General features: G+C 49.6%; 1 protein-coding gene across 1 annotated transcript in view; it reads right to left on the bottom strand.

Annotated features, from left to right (window-relative positions):
• Positions 1-4,120, bottom strand: part of LOC145360901 (adhesion G protein-coupled receptor L3-like) — a 29,376-nt gene extending 25,256 nt beyond the window's left edge. The window contains exons 1-3 of the mRNA XM_080216404.1: positions 4,078-4,120; positions 3,604-3,702; positions 901-1,079 (exon numbers count right to left, since the gene is read on the bottom strand). Coding sequence (XP_080072530.1) covers positions 901-1,079; positions 3,604-3,702; positions 4,078-4,120 — 321 coding nt within the window. The remainder of the gene's footprint in view (positions 1-900; positions 1,080-3,603; positions 3,703-4,077) is intronic.
• Between the last annotated feature and the right edge of the window lie 13,968 nt (positions 4,121-18,088).

Below are 18,088 nucleotides of genomic sequence, written 5' to 3'. Positions count from 1 at the left end.
CCAACGATGTGTAGGTTAAGTGGATTGGCCATGCTAAATTGCCCCTTAGTGTCCAACGATGTGTAGGTTAGGTGGATTGGCCATGCTAAATTGTCCTTTAGTGTCCAAAGATGTGTAGGTTAGGTGGATTGGCCATGCTAAATTGTCCTTTAGTGTCCAAAGATGTGTAGGTTAGGTGGATTGGCCATGCTAAATTGTCCCTTAGTGTCCAACGATGTGTAGGTTAAGTGGATTGGCCGTGCTAAATTGTCCTTTAGTGTCCAAAGATGTGTAGGTTAGGTGGATTGGCCATGCTAAATTGTCCTTTAGTGTCCAAAGATGTGTAGGTTAGGTGGATTGGCCATGCTAAATTGTCCTTTAGTGTCCAAAGATGTGTAGGTTAGGTGGATTGGCCATGCTAAATTGTCCTTTAGTGTCCAAAGATGTGTAGGTTAGGTGGATTGGTCATGCTAAATTGTCCTTTAGTGTCCAACGATGTGTAGGTTAGGTGGATTGGCCATGCTAAATTGTCCTTTAGTGTCCAAAGATGTGCAGGTTAGGTGGATTGGCCATGCTAAATTGTCCTTTAGTGTCCAAAGATGTGCAGGTTAGGTGGATTGGCCATGCTAAGTTGCCCCTTAATGTCCAAAAATGTGCAGGTTAAGTGGATTGGCCATGCTAAATTGCCCCTTAGTGTCCAAAGATGTGTAGGTTAAGTGGATTGGCCATGCTAAGTTGCCCCTTAATTTCTAAAGGTGTGCAGATTAGGGGGATTGGCCATGGGAAATGTGTAGGGTTATGGGTGTAGGGTGAAGGAGGTGTTGTGTAAGGTACCGTGTCAGAGATTGTGCAGATTGGCCTCCTTTGCATGTAGAGATCCTATGAGATCAAATCGAATCAATTCAACACAAATCCACAAACCTCATTCTTGCGGAAGGTCACGTTGAGGTTTGGAGAAAGTAGACATTGCGATCTGTTGCTAATGACTGTTGCTATATTACTGACCAGTGGCAGACTGGACTGGACATCATTCCCCGCAAAGCTTATGTTCTGGATCTTTGAGACTCCGGTGTAAGTGATGAAGGCAATACTGATCCCACCTGTGGAAGGGATGACAGCTTTGTTAAGAACAAAGAAAATTACAACACAGGAACAGGCCGTTCAGCCCCTCTGCACTGACCATGCTGCCCTGACTCAACTAAAACCCCCTACCCTTCCGGGGGAACCATATCCCTCTATTCCCATCCTATTCATGTATTTGTCCGGGATATCCTTAAAAACTTACTATCGTATCTGCTTCCACTCCCAGTTCCATCACCCTCTGTGTTTAAAAAAACTTGCCTGTTCGTAGAATCATAGAAACCGACAGTGCAGAAAGAGGCCCTTCGGCCCATCGAGTCTGCACCGAACACAATCCCACCCAGGCCCTACCCCCCATATCCCTACATATCATACCCACTAATCCCTCTAACCTACACATCCCTAGACACTAAGGGGCAATTTCTTAGCATGGCCAATCAACCTAACCCGCACGCCTTTAGACTGTGGGATGAAACCCACGCAGACACGAGGAGAATGTGCAAACTCCACACAGACAGCGACCCCGAGCCGGGAATCGAACCCAGGACCCTGGAGCTGTGAAGCAGCAGTGCTAACCCCCTGTGCTACTGTGCCGCCCTCAAAAAAGGCTTGTTGTTATACTGTTGATTTGGAATATTGAAAACAAAATCCATACCCACCCCTCCACTACCACACACCATCCCCTCACCCTCCACCACCCCCTCCCAATACACACTCGCACACGGTCTAGCGAAGCATCCAGTATGAAGCTCTAAGGCAGCGTGGGGGCAACCTAGGCTAGTGGGTGGGCTCTCAACCTAGGCCATGAGTGGTCCTCCTTCATCTTAAGGTCAGAGGGGAAAGATATGAAAGGGTCAAGAGGGACAGTTGTTTCTTTGGACGCTAAGGGGCAATTTAGCATGGCCAATCCACCTAACCTACCATGCCGCCCACATTGTACAACCTGGCACCTAGAAGCAGGAGTGGGGTGCCCACCACTCTCAATGACTGTCGAATTGACGGCCGCTCTGAACTTTTACGCTCCTTCCAGACCCCTAGCGGAGGTGATTGTGGCATCTCCCAGTCAGCTGGGCACACCCGCGTCAAGCCCTGTAAGCTCGTGCCAGGCAGTGCATCAAATTGTGCCACTTTGCCACCCTTTCTGCACGCCCACAACTTTTGTCAGGAATTCAAAGGAAAAGTTTGAAGTTCCCTTTTTAAAGTTTACTTAACTGGTCACAATTAAGGCTTACATTAACACGGCAATGAAGTTACTGTGAAAATCCCCCGAGCTGCCACACCCATAGAATCCCTGCAGTGCAGAAAGAGGCCATTCGGCCCGTCGAGTGTGCACCGACAACAGTCCCACCCAGGCCCTAACCCGGTACATTTACCCTGCTAATCTCGCTAGCCTACACATCTCAGGACACTGAGGGGCAATTTACCACGGCCAGTCCACCTGACCCACACATCGTCGTAAAGAGGGTCGTAAGGAGTGCTTTTGGTACATTGGCCTTTATAAATCGGAGTATCGAGTATAAAAGTTGGAGTGTTACGGTAAGGTTATATAAGGCATTGGTGAGGCTGAATTTAGAGTATTGTGTACAGTTTTGATTGCCTAATTACAGGGAGGATGTAAATAAGGTTGAAAGAGTGCAGAGAAGGTTCACGAGGGTGTTGTCGGGACTTGAGAAGCTGAGTTACAGAGAGAGAGATTGAATAGGTTAGGACTTTATTCCCTGGAGAATGAGGGGAGATTTGATAGAGGTGTGTAAGATTTTGATGGGTATCGATAGAGTGAACGCAAGCAGACTTTTCCCACTGAGGCTAGGGGAGCAAAACCAAAGGGAATGGGTTAAGGGTGAAAGGAGAAATGTTTAAAGGAAATATTGGGGGGGGATTCTTCACGCAGAGAGTGATGGGAGTGTGGAATGAGCTGCCGGATAAATGCGGGGTCACTTTTAACATTTAAGATAAACTTGGACGGGTTGATGGGTGAGAGGGGTGTGGAGGGATATGGTTCAGGTGCAGGTCAGTGGGAATAGACAGAAAAATGGTTCAGCACAGACCAGAAGGGCCAAAGGGCCTGTTTCTGAGCTGTAACGTTCTATCTTTGGACTGTGAGAGGAAACCGGAGCACCCGGAGGAAACCCGCGCAGACACCGGGAGTGGGGGGGGGAGAACGTGCCGACTCCACACAGACAGTGGCCCCGAGCCGGGAATCGAACGCGGGTCCCTGGAGCGGCGAGGCAGCAGTGCTATAACCCACTGTGTCACCGTTGGGGTTAGACCGAGGGAGAAATGAGCACCCTGACCGGCACACCGTGGGAGGAGGAGGCTATGGGAGCAGCAGGGTTGCTGGGGGAGCAAGGGAAAGGTTAAGTGCGTGGCGTCAGTGGTGTGGGCGAAATGGTAAGAGCTTTACTCGGTATTAAACTCTGCCTGGGTTGGAACCTGGGTTCCCCGTCCCGCAGCAGGAAGAATTCCATGCCCTAGTCTACACACAGGGCAATCTCCAAATACATTTTATCTTCTCAAAGTGTCACTGAAAAAAAGCACATTTACCAAGATTTGCCTCTGCGTCAATGTCAGTCGAATTCATTTCCAAACTGTTATTGGTGGTGAAAATGCTCACGGCTACATCACCTGGTCGGCTAATGGAGCCTATAAAAACCATGAGACAGAAAGGTAACACTGAGTCGAAAACAGAATCCCGACAGTGCAGAAGAAGGCCATTCGGCCCATCGAGGCTGCACCATCAAAACCCCGCCCAGCTCCTGTCCCTTTAACCCCTCCCCTGCTAAACCCTCCCGAAACCATAGTCAATGTTAGCACGGGCCAATCCACCTAACATCCTTGGAGTGTGGGAGGAAACCCACGCAGACGCGGGGGAGAGTGTCCAGACTCCGCACAGACAGTGATCCGAGCCGGGAATCGAACCCAGGTCCCAAGCACTGTGAGGCAGCAACACAGACTGTGACCCCAAGCCCGGACTCGAACCCAGGTCCCAGGCACTGTGAGGCAGCAGTGCTAACCCACGGTGCCGGCCTATGTCAGTATCGTATCCATGAGACAAACGCATGTCACACTTCCCTACTTGCCCTTGAACTGAGTAGCTATTACAGAGGGCAGTTAGAACGCTACAGCACAAACAGGCCCTTCGGCCCACAAGTTGCGCCAATCATATCCATACCTACCAGGCCATAGACCTATCTGTAACTCCCAATCCCATTGGATCCCATGTACTCATCCAGAAATCTTTTAAAAGACCCCAACAAGTTCACCTCCACCACCACCGACGGCAGCCGATTCCATTCACTCACCACCCTCTGAGTGAAAAACTTACCCCTAACATCTCCTCTGTACTTGCTTCCCAGCACCTTAAACCTGTGTCCTCTCATAGCGACCGTTTCAGCCCTGGGAAATACCCTCCGAGAATCCACCCTATCTATTCCTCTCAACGTTTTATAAACCTCTGTCAGGTTCGCCTCTCAACCTTCGTCTCTCCAGGGAGAAGAGACCGAGCTCCCTCAACCTATCTTCATAAGGCATGCCTCCTAATCCAGGCAACATCCTTGTAAATCTCCTCTGCACCCTCTGAATAGCTTCCACATCCTTCCTGTAATGAGGCGACCAGAACTGCGCACAGTACTCCAAGTGGGGTCTGACAAGGGTCTAAGACTCAATCTGTGGCTCTGGAGTCACATGTAGGCCAGACCGGGTAAGGACGGCAGATTTCCTTCCCTAAAGGGACATTAGTGAACCAGATGAATTTATTGTTAAATGACAATCGTTTCATTAGAATTTTAATCCCAGGTTTTTCACTCAAAGAACAAAGAACAACACAGCCTGGGAAACAGGCCCTTCGGCCCAACGAACCCACACCACCATTTTAACACTGTGAGTCCCCTCTTCCACCCATGACCCTTGTCTATGTTTATGGCATTCCACACTGGAAACCACATTGAGGGGAGACTAATTTAGGGACAATTTGTTACACCGATCAGCCTAATAGCACATCTTTGGGGTGTGGGAGGAAACCGGAGCGCCCGGAGAAAACCCACGCAGACACGGGGAGAATGCGCAAACTCCCACAGACACCGGCCCAAATCCATGTGTCTGCACAGCAATCAGTGATAGTCACTGAGCTGTCGTCTTGCCCAGTATCTGGTCCAGTTTAGGCACACACTAACGACGTGAAGCACTAGGCTACTCTCGAAACATCCAAGAGCAGCCCCAGTACGACCCATCGCGGGTGTGCCCCTCGTTGGACAGCAAGGCAGACCGAACTACCTGTGGATTAAAAGAGAAAAACATCAATACCATGCACATCCTTATACAAACATTCAAGGGAATCCCAGCAGCTCAAAAGTAAAACAAGTGAGCCAGAAAATATGTTGGAAGGCCCATAGGAATCAATTGATTCCCAGGGACGTCCCAAGGCTCCTGAACATTATTTAAAACAGTCTCCTATGTCCCTCCATCTCCATCCCGCTCATGTGCCCATCTAAGCATCTCTTAAACAACTCGAATTCAGACCCTAAATATCTGCCCTGGTGGGATTCGAAGCCAGGTTCCTCCCACACTCCAAAGATGTGCAGGTTAGACGGATTGACCATGCAAAATTAGTGTCGGGGGGATTAGCAGGGTAAAAATGTGAGGCTATGGGGATGGGGCCTGGGTAGGATAGTTGTCACTGCAGGCCGAATGGCCTCCTAGTTGTGGCTGTGAAAAGTAGAACGAAAATACGCCATGTCCTGCTATCGCTGCGGACCCGTGCAACATTGCCAGCGATGATAGAAAATTTGGCGCTCAGCGAAATCTCCATTCACAGCGGCGGGACTGGAGAATCCCAGCTGCGGGTGAGGCTGGAGAATTCCGGCCACTGTCTTGAATAGAAAATCCTTCCCTTGAAACTATCCCCCCTCCCCCCCCCCCGCCAAATAAATTAACACCACGTATGAATTATACTGTAAATGGCAGAACCCTTCAGAACATTCACACGCAGAGGGATCTGGGCGTGCAGATTCACTGTTCTCTAAAGGTGGCAACACGGATGGCCAAAATGATTCGGAAGGCCTATGGCGTGCTTGCCATCGCCGGCCAGGGCATTGAGTGCAAGGCTGGAATTTTACCGGCGCACCCACCCTGATCCCGGGAGAGGACGTGGCTCGGAGAACTACACTCTCTGTGGCTTCGGGTGGGATCGTGCTGGTAAACTTTTGCCCCAAGAGTTGGGAGACGATGCTGCAGCTATACAAAACCTTGGTCGGGCCGCATTTGGAGTATTGCGTGCAGTTCTGGTCACCGCGCTACCAGAAGGACGCGGAAGTTTCGGAGAGAGAGGGCGGAGAAGGTTCACCAGGATGTCGCCTGGTCCGGAGGGTGTTGGATAAACTAGGATTCTTCTCACTGGAAGGCTGAGGGAGAGACCTGATGGAGGTCTACAAAATGATGAGAGGCAACAGACAGGGTGGATAGTTAGAGGCTTTTTTTTTTGACCTCAGGGTGGAAGTGTCAATCCCAAGGGGGCGTAGGGTTGAGATGAGAGTGGGGGGGGTGGTTTCACGCAGAGAGTGGTGGGTGCCTGGAGCGCGTCGCCAAAGGAGGTGGTGGAAGGAGGCTCATTAGCAACGCTTAAGAGGAATCCGGATGGGTGCGTGTATAGGGGGGGAATAGAGGGATACGGATCGAGTAAGGGCAGAAGGTTTTATTTTTAGTTTACTTAGGGGATCGTGAGCAGCTTGGAGGACTGTACTGTTCTTTGTTCTCTGGCTCCATCAGCAGATCCATCTTTTTGCCTCACACGACTTCAGCTAAAGTAAAATTTTATTTATTCGTGTCAGCTTACATTAACACCGCAATGAAGTCACAGTGAAAATCCCCTAGCCGCCGCATCCCGGCGCCTGTTCGGGTAACACTGAGGGAGAATTTAGCACGGCCAATGCACCCGAACCAGCACCTGTGGGAGGAAACCGGAGGAAACCCACGCAGGCACTGGGAGAACGCGCGGAAGCCGCACAGACAGCGACCCGAGCCGGGAATCGAACCCGGGGCCCCTGACGCTGTGAGGCAGCAGTGCTAATCACTGTGCCAACGCGCCACCCAACGATCTACTCATCTTCGGGCACTAAGGGGCAATTTAGAACGGCCAATCCGCCCTAACCCGCACATCTTTGGACTGTGGGAGGAAACCGGGGCGCCTGGAGGAAACCCACGCAGACACTGGGCGAACGCGCGGAAGCCGCACAGACTGTGACCTGAGCCGGGAATCGAACCTGGGGTCCCTGGCATTGGTGAGGCCCCCGCTTGTTAAATGCAATTTCGATCATTCCTCGCAACCACTCCGTGTGGTAGCCAGTTCCACTTTCTCACCTGCATTAGGGGAAGGATCATGAGAGGAGATGGCAAGGCAAATGTTAGTGGTTCCACTGTTCATTGTGCAGTTCAGTAGTGGAAGATACAGATTAATGTCCTGTTGACAAAGGAAAAATGTTAGTAAAGCTTCTTCAAGACCTGACCCTGTTTGAAACTTGCTTCTGGTAGTATGAGCTCTGTAGATGTCTCAGTAATGACATCTTATATTTAAACATGTACCCTGTTATCTTTAACTCTTTTTACAGATCCCAGCTGTCATCATGCATTGTTCCATACCATGTAGGGAGACAGGTAATTAAATATCTGGGGGAAGCTCCACCAGTATCCCCCTCTTCAATGCTGGAGGACTCCAGCACCACAGTGCAAAAGACAAGGCTGAAATCTTCGCAGCGATCTTTAGCCACCCAGTGGATGGTCCACCTCAGCCTCCTCCGGTATCCCCCAGCATCTCCAGCCAGTCTCCAGCCAATTCGATTCCACTCCATGTAATATCAAGGAATGGTTGGGAGCACTGGATACCGCAAAGGCAGTGGGCCCTGATGATATTCCGGCAATACTACATAAGAAATAGGAGCAGGAGTCGGCCATCTAGCCCCTCGAGCCTGCCCTGCCATTCAATAAGATCATGGCTGATCTGAAGTGGATCAGTTCCACTTTCCCGCCCTCTCCCCATAACCCTTAATTCCCCTGTCTATCAGAAACCTATCTACCCGTGACTTAAATATATCTAGCGAGGCAGCCTCCACCACTTCAACAGGCAGAGAATTCCAGAGATTCACCACCCTTTGAGTGAAGAAGTTCCTCCTCAACTCCGTTCTAAACCACCCCCCCTTTATCCTGAGGCTGTGCCCTCTAGTCCTACTGTCCTTTCTAACATAAGAACATAAGAACATAAGAAATAGGAGCAGGAGTAGGCCATCTAGCCCTTCGAGCCTGCCCCGCCATTCAATAAGATCATGGCTGATCTGTTGTGGCTCAGTTCCACATTCCCGCCCTCTCCCCATAACCCTTAATCCCCTCTCTTATCAAAAACCCATCAACCCGCGTCTTAAAAATATTTAGCGAGGCAGCCTCCACCACTTCAACGGGCAGAGAATTCCAGAGATTCACCACCCTTTGAGTGAAGAAGTTCCTCCTCAACTCCGTTCTAAACCGTCCCCCCTTTATCTTGAGGCTGTGCCCCCTAGTCCTACTATCCTTTCTGAACGGGAAGAGTCTCTCCACCTCTATCCTATCCATCCCATTCATCATCTTATACGTCTCAATGAGATCTCCCCTCATTCTTCTAAACTCTAACGAGTACAAGCCTAATTTATTCAGCCTCTCCTCATAGCTCAACCCCCTCAACTCCGGTATCAGCCTAGTAAACCTCCTCTGCACTCCCTCCAAGGCCAAAATATCCTTGCGTAAGTACGGCGCCCAAAACTGCACACAGTACTCCAGCTGCGGCCTCACCAATGCCCTATACAGCCGCAGCAAGACCTCCCTACTTTTATATTCAATCCCCCTCGCTATGAAGGCCAGCATCCCATTCGCCTTCCTGACCACCTGCTGCACCTGCAAGCTGGGTTTTTGCGACTCATGCACAAGGACCCCAAGGTCCCTCTGCACCGTCGCCTGCTGCAGTTTTTCTCCACGTAAGTAATAGTCCTTCCTACCATTATTCCTACCAAAGTGGACCACCTCGCACTTGCCAACATTAAATTCCATTTGCCATTTCCTGGTCCATTCGCCCAGCCTATCTAGATCCTAAGCGGGAAGAATCTCTCTACCTCTACCCTATCCATCCCCTTCATTATCTTATACGTCTCTATAAGATCCCCCCTCATCCTTCTAAACTCCAGTGAGTACAGACCCAGTCTATTCAATCTCTCCTCATAGGCCAACCCCTTCATCTCCGATATCAGCCTAGTGAACCTCCTCTGCACTCCCTCCGAGGCCAATATATCCTTTCGCAAATGCAGTGACCAAAACTGCACACAGTACTCCAGCTGCGGCCTCACCAGTACCCTGCACAGTTGCAGCAAGACCTCCCTACTTTTAGTATGGAAGACTTGTGCACCAGAACTCGCAGCTCCCCCTAGCCAAGCTCTTCCAGCACAGTTGGCATCTACCCAACAATGTGGAAAATTGTCCTCTACACAAAAAGCTGGGCAAACCCAACCAATTACTGCCCATTCAGCTGACTCTCGATCAGCGGAAGGAAACTGGAGCGCCCGGAGGAAACCCATGCAGACACGAGGAGAATGTGCAGGCTCCGCACAGGCAGTGACCCAAGGCCGGGAATCGAACCCGGGTCCCTGGCATTGTGAGGCAGCAGTGCTAACCACCGTGCCCGCTCCATCTACCTTTGAGATGATAGCCAGCAGGATAGCTAAAGGGAATCTTTCCCGCAGAGGGCTGTAGACACTGGGTCACTAAGTATGTCCAAGGCTGAGATTTTTAATTGGTGAGGGAATCGAGGGTTATGGGGATAAGACGGGAAAGTGGAGTTGGCGAGTATCACATCAGATCAGTCACGATCTCATCGAATGGCGGAGCAGACTCGATGGGCCAAATGGCCCACCTCTGGTCCAACATCTTATGACGACAATTGCAACCTAGGCTGGGCTCCATGAGTGATCCTCCTCCATCTCAGTAGGGTGCAAGATTGAAATGGGGCTCGTTCACTAACCGTGACCCCGCAAATATGATTAAATACGTTTAATACATGCCGAATATTTTGTAATAAGTTATAGGAAACGCTTTATCATTTAAATATTGGTAGAACTGTCATCAACGTCAATTGGTTAAAAACTACAGAAATATTGATGCTTTGGACACAGAGGGAGTGCACAGCTCTCTCACAGTCAGTGTTGTGAGCGATCTGCGCACATCTCATTTCCCTCGCCCTCGCGTAACGTACTTCAGTTGGAAATAAACTTTATGGACTGGAATCAGCAGAATGTGGCAAGGGAAACAGTCAACAAAATGTCTGGTGGGGGCCACACTCACAACCCAGATGGGCCACGCGTAGGCCTTGGGTGGAAGATTGCCCATTTTATGAGCTACTGGTTTGTTTTCATATTCATGTCAATTCCTTACTTTCCTATTGGACCTACAGGTGATCCACTGGCCGACTTAGTTCCCCATGATGGCAGCAACTACCCAGAAGGCAAGGCCAATGTTGGCAAAAGGACCAAAGATGTTACCCACATCTTTGGACATTAAGGGGCAATTTAGCATGGCCAATCCACCTAACCTGTACAACTTTGGACACTAAGGGGTAATTTAGCATGGCCAATCCACCTAACCTGCACATCTTTGGACACTAAGGGGCAATTTAGCATGGCCAATCCACCTAACCTGCACATCTTTGGACACTAAGGGACAATTTAGAATGGCCAATCCACCTAACCTGCACATCTTTGGACACTAAGGGACAATTTAGCATGACAAATCCACCTAACCTTCACATCTTTGGACACTAAGGGGCAACTTAGCATGGCCAATGCATCTTACCTGCACATCTTTGGACACTAAGAGGCAATTTAGTAAGGCCAATCCACCTAACCTGCACATCTTTGGACACTAAGGGGCAATTTAGCATGACCAATCCACCTAACCTGTATATCTTTGGATACTAAGGGGCAATTTATCATGGCCAGTCTACCTCATCTCCACATCTTTGGACACTAAGGGGCAACTTAACATGGCCAATCCACCTAACCTGCACATCTTTGGACACTAAGGGACAATTTAACATGGCCAATCCACCTAACCTGCACATCTTTGGACACTAAGGGACAATTTAGCATGGCCAATCCACCTAACCTGCACATCTTTGGACACTAAGGGACAATTTAGCATGGCCAATCCACCTAACCTGCACATCTTTGGACACTAAGGGACAATTTAGCATGGCCAATCACCCTAACTACACATGTACAGACACTAGGGCAGCTCACCACCACTGTCTCAAGGGCAATTAAGGCTGGGCAATAATTGCTGGGCCTAGCCCAAATCCTGTAAATGAATGAAAAAAGTATTTGGGTGAAGAGCACACTTCATTCCCTTATCACAATATGGCAGATGGGTTCCCTCCCACTGGACAGGTGAGCTCACTTCCTGTCTGCCATGATAGAGTTTTAGTTGTCCAAATTGGTCCTGAAAAATGGGTTTTGTGAAGCCCAACTTCTGGGCCACAATGTCCAGGTGAGATGGGGTGAAATGTTGGTTGTAGGAACGGTATTAAATAAGGACAGATTGTTCCATCTGATAGACTTTGAAATGGAATGGAAGCCAGCATAAGTTGACCGTGATGACTGAGGGAAATTATGGGTGATCTGTGTTGCAGTAGCCGAGTTTTCAGACTTACCTTGCATCCTGTATTCCTTGGTTTAAAACCCAGCCCTTGAACAGAAATAGAATTGGTTTGAGATTTGTTACATATAGTTAGCAATCTTCGAAAAAAATTAAAATTTGATTCACAGAATCTCTACAGTGCTAAAAGAGGCCATTTGGCCCTTCAAGCCTGCATCAACAACAACCACCCAGGCCCTATCAGCGTAACAACCCCAGGTATTTACACTCATCAACTCCTCCTGACACTAGGGATCAACTTACCATGGCCAATCCTCCCAGCCTGCATATCTTTTAACATTAAGAGGCAATTTATCATGGCCAATCCTCCTAACCCACACTTCTTTGGACACTAAGGGTCAATTTAGCATGGCCAATCCACTTAACTTGCACACCTTTGGACACTAAGGGACAATTTAGCATGGCCAATCCACTTAACTTGCATACCTTTGGACACTAAGGGACAATTTAGCATGGCCAATCCACTTAACTTGCACACCTTTGGACACTAAGGGACAATTTAGCATGGCCAATCCACTTAACTTGCATACCTTTGGACACTAAGGGTCAATTTAGCATGGCCAATCCACTTAACTTGCACACCTTTGGACACTAAGGGGCAATTTAGCATGGCCAATCCACTTAACCTGCACATCTTTAGACACTAAGGGGCAATTTAGCATGGCCAATCCATCTAACCTACATATCTCTGGATTGTGGGAGGAAACTGGAGTACAAGAGAAAACCTGTGAAGACACAGGGAGAATGTGCAGACTGAACAGAGACAGCAATCCAAGCCAGGTCCCTAGCGAGGTGAGGCAGCCGTGTTAATCACTGTGCCACCAAGCCAGCCATTAAGCATTAGCCTGGAGTCTAGCTATGTAGAAATTCTCTACTATTGTCTTACGAAGCCAACCCATGTTAAAATAAACAGTTTTATTAGATAATGAGAGACAATGCTGTAGATACTCAGCACTTTGGATAGCTTCTATGCAGAGGGAAGCAGTGTTAATGAGCAGGGCTGGATTCTATCTTATCTGGCTTACCGGGAGTGCTGGAGGGGTGGAGGGCAGTTTGGGTTAGTGAGGCAAGGGTCACCCAGGACTTGGAGCAAAGAATAGGATTCTGGACACTACAAATATCCAGATAGCAGGACACGTCCATTACAGGAGAAAGGAATGTGTGCTGGCGTTGAGTATTAAACAAAGGTGTGTTGAACGGGTGGAGGTGGGGGGGGTATGGAATTGCAGTTCCATTGTGCATTCTCCATGGCAACACCTTAACCCATCCAGGTTGAGCTGCCAACCAATCGGCACCTGGCATGCTCCCTTTGAAACTGTATGTCCTGGTGAGTGCCAGATGAAAAACTTTGACAGTCTGTCTCTTTTTAAGTAAATTCATTTATTAGTCACAAGTAAGGCTCACATTAACACTGCAATGGAGTTACTGTGAAATTTCCCGAGTTGCCACAGTCCGGCACCTGTTCGGGTCAACGCACCCTAACCAGCACATCTTTCAGACTGTGGGAGAAAACCGGGAACAGCCAAGGAAACCCACGCAGACACGGGGAGAATGTGCAGACTCCACACACACACACACACACACACACACAGTGACCCAAGCCGGGAATTGAACCAGTGTCCCTGGTGCTGTGAAGCAGCGGTGATAATCACTGTGTTACCACACCTTGGAAAGTCATTGATCAGGTACCCCCGCGGGAAGACTAGGGGAATTTCACAGTAACTTCATTGCAGTGTTAATGTGAGCCTTACTTGAGACTAATAAATAAACTTACTTAAAAAGAGACAGACTGTCAAAGTTTTTCATCTGGCACTCACCAGGTCCCTGACGGACTTGGCTTCCAGGCGGGCTCGGAACGTTTGGCGCAGGTTGCAAGGAAAGGGTTGCCCCGGTGGGCTCCGGTGGGTTTTGGGAGCGATGTGCGGGGTTAATCCGGGTCAGAGGTGGTCAATCCCAAGGATGGGGTGATCTCTGGATGGCAGCCAAGAGTCTGGCTGGGACACAGGCTCTGAGTGAGAAGGTTCGGAACAGAAGTCCCCTGGGGGTGGGAAAAGAGGCGTAGGAGTGATTCACAACCCCCAAGGGCTGAGATTGGATCAACCAGGGCAAAAGTGAATGTGGGCCAAAGCAGGGTGATGGTGTTGGAGGGGGAAGAAACACACTTACCCCTCACTTCCTGGATCCCCTCACCTCTGAGGGTTCACGAGATTCAGGAAACCCTACAATCCATAACAACGGGATAGGTTTTCCCATTTTCCACAAGTGGAACGGACATTTTGACAAATTGCTGAAAGGTCATGACCTCGGGCGGGGAATTCTCGCCTCGGGGCTGATGGGACTGGAATTGGAAGATCTGATGGTTTGATGATCTTTGACCAGCGCAGGCTCGATGGGCCGAAGGGCCTTTTTCTGTGCTGAAGACCTCTAAAACCTAAATCTCGAGGAATGAATAACAACAAGGGTCTCGTGGTAACACTCAAAGTTCCAATCCCATCCTTGGAGTGGATGGTTTGCCCGTTAAGAGGGTGCGGCAGGGTGGCACAGCGGGTTAGCACTGCTGCCTCCCCGCGCCAGGGACCCGGGTTCGATTCCCGGCTTGGGCCGCTGTCTGTGCGGAGTCTGCACATTCTCCCCGTGTCTGCGTGGGTTTCCTCCCACACTCCGAAAGACGTGCTGGTGAGGTGCTCAATTCTCCCTCAGTGTACCCCAACAGGCACTAGGGTACGGTGACGAGGAGAGTTTTCACAACAGCTTCACAGAATAGAATCATAGAATCCTTACAGTGCAGAGAGAGGCCATTCAGCCCATTGTCGGTGCTGTACCGACAATGATCCCACCCAGGCCCTTTCCTTATAACCCCACATATTTACCCTAGCTCGTTCCCCCGACACAAATGGAGCAATTCAGCACGGCCAATCCGTCTAACTTGCACACCTTTGGAGCGCGGGAGGAAACCGGGGCACCTGGAGGAAACCCAGGCAGACACGGGGAGAATGTGCAGACTCCGCACAGACAGCGACCTGAGCCAGGAACCTGTTGCTGTGAGGCAGCAGTGTTGGCCACTGTGCCGCCCCATTGTAAGCTGAACTGTGACACTAATAAATAAACTTAAAAAATACAGCTGCTTAGCAGGAGTGGGCGAGTCCGCTACAAGGCTCACATTTCCAATAAACCCACGGGACCCCAGACTTGTCCATTTTTTTGAGGTTAAATCTCACACCCACCCCAAAAAGCATCGCCATCAATGGGGTTCGGCCAAAAACCACGATGTTCCTGAAATATTAACCCCGCGACTCTCCAAACCACATTTCCAAAGGCCAATTTAAATTCCGATTTCTCGCGTCCTTATCTTTAAAGATTAAAGATAAATTTGATTGAGACACTGTGACTCACAGGAGCATCTTGTGTTTCTATCCAGCGATGCAGGAAGACCCCAGGAGACCGCCACTGAAACAGAACCAGTCTGGGATTATTAAATAGTTACGATCGAACCACAGGCAGAGGACAAGATCGGGCTTGGATGTGAAGATCTCCCAGTCGAATAGCCTTTCCCGCACTCTAATGACCAGGCCCTGGAGTGACGGAGGGCCGCACAGGGCTCCGCTATTCTCCTGGGCCTCTGCTTAGATTGGCTGGGGTTGATAGAGAACCACCAGAGGCAGGGCTGTGGGCGAACACATTCGCCCAGATCCTACCGTCCCGCCTGCCATGGGAGCCGGAGCGGCCCAGAGGCGGGGTACGGGACAGGCCATTGATCCCAAGCAGGATATTCCGCTCCGATAAAACCCAGAGAGCTCACTACAGTGCAGAGGAGGCCATTCGGCCCATGCACCGACCACCCAGGCCCTATTCCCGTAACCATACACATTTACCCTGCCGATCCTCCATACGCTGAGGGACAATTTAGCATGGCCAATCCACCTAACCTGCACATCTTTGGACACTAAGAGGCAATTTAGCATGGCCAATACACCTAACCTGCACATCTTTGGACACTAAGGGGCAATTTAGCATGGCCAATCCACCTAACCTACACATCTTTGGACACTAAGGGGCAATTTAGCATGGCCAATCCACCTAACCTACACATCTTTGGACACTAAGGGGCAATTTAGCATGGCCAATCCACCTAACCTGCACATCTTTGGACACTAAGAGGCAATTTAGCATGGCCAATACACCTAACCTGCACATCTTTGGACACTAAGGGGCAATTTAGCATGGCCAATCCACCTAACCTACACATCTTTGGACACTAAGGGGCAATTTACCATGGCCAATCCACCTAACCTGCACATCTTTGGACACTAAGGGGCAATTTAGCATGGCCAATCCACCTAACCTACACATCTTTGGACACTAAGGGGCAATTTAGCATGGCCAATCCACCTAACCTACACATCTTTGGACACTAAGGGGCAATTTAGCATGGCCAATCCACCTAACCTGCACATCTTTGGACACTAAGAGGCAATTTAGCATGGCCAATACACCTAACCTGCACATCTTTGGACACTAAGGGGCAATTTAGCATGGCCAATCCACCTAACCTGCACATCTTTGGACACTAAGGGACAATTTAGCATGGCCAATCCACCTAACCTACACATCTTTGGACACTAAGGGACAATTTAGCATGGCCAATCCACCTAACCTACACATCTTTGGACACTAAGGGGCAATTTAGCATGGCCAATCCACTTAACCTGCACATCTTTGGACACTAAGAGGCAATTTAGCATGGCCAATCCACCTAACCTGCGCATCTTTGGACACTAAGGGACAATTTAGCATGGCCAATCCACTAACCCACACGTCTTTGGACACTAAGGGGCAATTTAACATGGCCAATCCACCTAACCTGCCCATCTTTGGACTGTGTGAATAAATTGGAGCACCCGGAGGAAACTGACTCAGACACAGGGTGGGAGGGATGTGCAGACTCCACACGGGCAGTCACCCGAGGCTGGAATTGAACCCGGGTCCCTGGCGCTGAGAGGTAGCAGTGCTCACCATCGTGTCACCCTCGGGTTGAGCGAGGCAATGAGATCCTGCACATTTTGTTTGTTTGACATTTTTCTAACCAGATTGAGCAGAAGGTTTACCTCCAGGCGTCGCTCCGAATCCCCAATCAGTATGCTCCGATGTCATGTGACTGCCCCCGCCCGATGATGTAACCATCCATTGACGTATTTAAGATGAACTCTTAACACCTCGGGTTTTGGGTGGGGGAGTGTGGGGGGGGGGGGCAGGGGGGGAGTGGGGGCATGGGGTGGGTGGCGGCGCAGTGAGGTGGGTGGAGGAAGGATGAGGTGGGTGTGGGAAGGAACGGAAGGTACTGGAGGGGGGGGGGGAGCGGAATGAATGATCCTCTCAGGAAGGGGTCAAACCTTCCGGAGAAAAATCCCAGGAGATCTCGGAAACCATCTGGTTGCTACCCAACCCAGCGTGCCTGATGCTCAGCATCAAATTTCCGGACAAAAACATCAGGACAATGCGTCCACTGTGCTACCTCATGCAAAGAGGGTTTATCCGATCTACAGATGCAAAGTAGATATTTTTAGATGTTGACACCAATTCTTGCTTTCACAATGTGGATCTCAGTACAATAATAACTATCTATCCAAATACAGGAGGGCGATGGCCTAGTGGTATTATCGCTAGACTATTTATCCAGAAACTCAACTAATGTTCTGGGGGACCCAGGTTCGAATCCCGCTCACGGCAGAGGGTGGAATTTGAATTCAATAATAAAAAATCTGGAATTAAGAATCTACTGATAAAACTATTGTCAGAAAAACCCATCTGGGTCACCAATGTCCCTTTAAGGAAGGAAATCTGCCGTCCTTACCCGGTCTGGCCTACATGTGACTCTGGAGCCACAGCAATGTGGGTGACTTCTAAGGGCAACTAGGGATGGGCAATAAATGCTGAGCCAGCCAGCGTGACCCATGTTCCACAAATGAATTAAAACATTTATCCCGCCTGCTGCCTCAGAGTCATTGAGATTTACAGCAGGGAAACAGGCCCTTCGGCCCAACTTGTCCAGTCCACCCTCTTTTGCTAATCCCAATTGCCCGCATTTGGCCCATATCCCTCTACACCCTTTGTACCCATGTAACTATCTAAATGCTTTTTAAAAGATAAAATTGTACCTGGCCTCTACTACTACCTCTGGCAGCTCATTCCAGACACTCACCACCCTCTGTGTGAAAAAATTGCCCCTCTGGACCCTTTTGTATCTCTCCCCTCTCACCTTAAACCTATGCCCTCTAGTTTTAGACTCCCCTACCCTGGGGAAAAGATATTG

Source organism: Carcharhinus amblyrhynchos, chromosome 33, assembly GCF_965287045.1.
Source record: "Carcharhinus amblyrhynchos chromosome 33, sCarAmb.v2.hapA, whole genome shotgun sequence".
Classification (NCBI taxonomy): Eukaryota; Metazoa; Chordata; class Chondrichthyes; order Carcharhiniformes; family Carcharhinidae; genus Carcharhinus; species Carcharhinus amblyrhynchos.
The sequence above is the reverse complement of the archived record's forward strand: the minus strand, read 5'-3'. Positions and strand labels throughout refer to the sequence as shown.